General features: G+C 58.1%; 1 protein-coding gene across 1 annotated transcript; it reads right to left on the bottom strand.

The window, feature by feature from the left end:
* Nucleotides 1–4: 4 nt before the first annotated feature.
* OLIG3 (oligodendrocyte transcription factor 3) lies at nt 5–499 on the bottom strand (the record flags this gene model as incomplete). The annotated part of the gene is made up of 1 exon (XM_010158031.1): nt 5–499. A coding segment is annotated over exon 1 (495 nt), but the record flags the coding sequence as incomplete, so codon positions are not given.
* Between the last annotated feature and the right edge of the window lie 148 nt (nt 500–647).

Genomic DNA, 647 nt, shown 5'->3' with positions numbered 1-647 from the left:
CCACCGTGCCGCAGTGAAAGGCCGAGTGGTGCCCCCCGTAGATTTCCCCCACCAGCCTCTTCATCTCCTCCAGGGAGCTGGTGAGCATCAGGATATAGTTTCTGGCTAGCAGGAGGGTGGCGATTTTGGAGAGTTTTCTGACGGAGGGTCCGTGGGCGTAGGGCATCACCTCCCGCAGCCCGTCCATGGCCAGGTTGAGGTCGTGCATCCTCTTACGCTCCCGGCCGTTGATCTTCAGCCGCAGCTGCTGCAGGTCCTGCTCCGAGAGCTGCTTCTTGATTTTGTACTTGCTGCCTTCCCCGCCGGCCTTGGAGCCGTTCCTGGAGAGGCCTTCCCCGGACATCTTCTGCACCAGGTCGTTCTGGGTGGAAGAGACGGAGTTGAGCCGGCTGTCCTGGTGGTGGTGATGGTGGTGGTGGTGGTGGTGATCTCTCAGGTACATCTCATCCATGTCTGGCGAGGAAGCTCTGCTGGAGACAGAGCTGGAGTCAGAATTCATTGTATTCGGGCTTCTGAGCAAGAAACTCTCCCTGCTCTGGAGGTGGTGGAACAAGACAACTCTCCGTCAAAAAAAAGCAACGAAAACGGAACGAAAAGGAAATAAACGGGCGGCAGGCTCTGCCAGCGGAGAGCTGGAAGTGCTGGAG

Source organism: Eurypyga helias, unplaced genomic scaffold (assembly GCF_000690775.1).
Source record: "Eurypyga helias isolate BGI_N326 unplaced genomic scaffold, ASM69077v1 scaffold24098, whole genome shotgun sequence".
Classification (NCBI taxonomy): domain Eukaryota; kingdom Metazoa; phylum Chordata; class Aves; order Eurypygiformes; family Eurypygidae; genus Eurypyga; species Eurypyga helias.
This window is presented reverse-complemented; position numbering and strand designations above follow the sequence as displayed.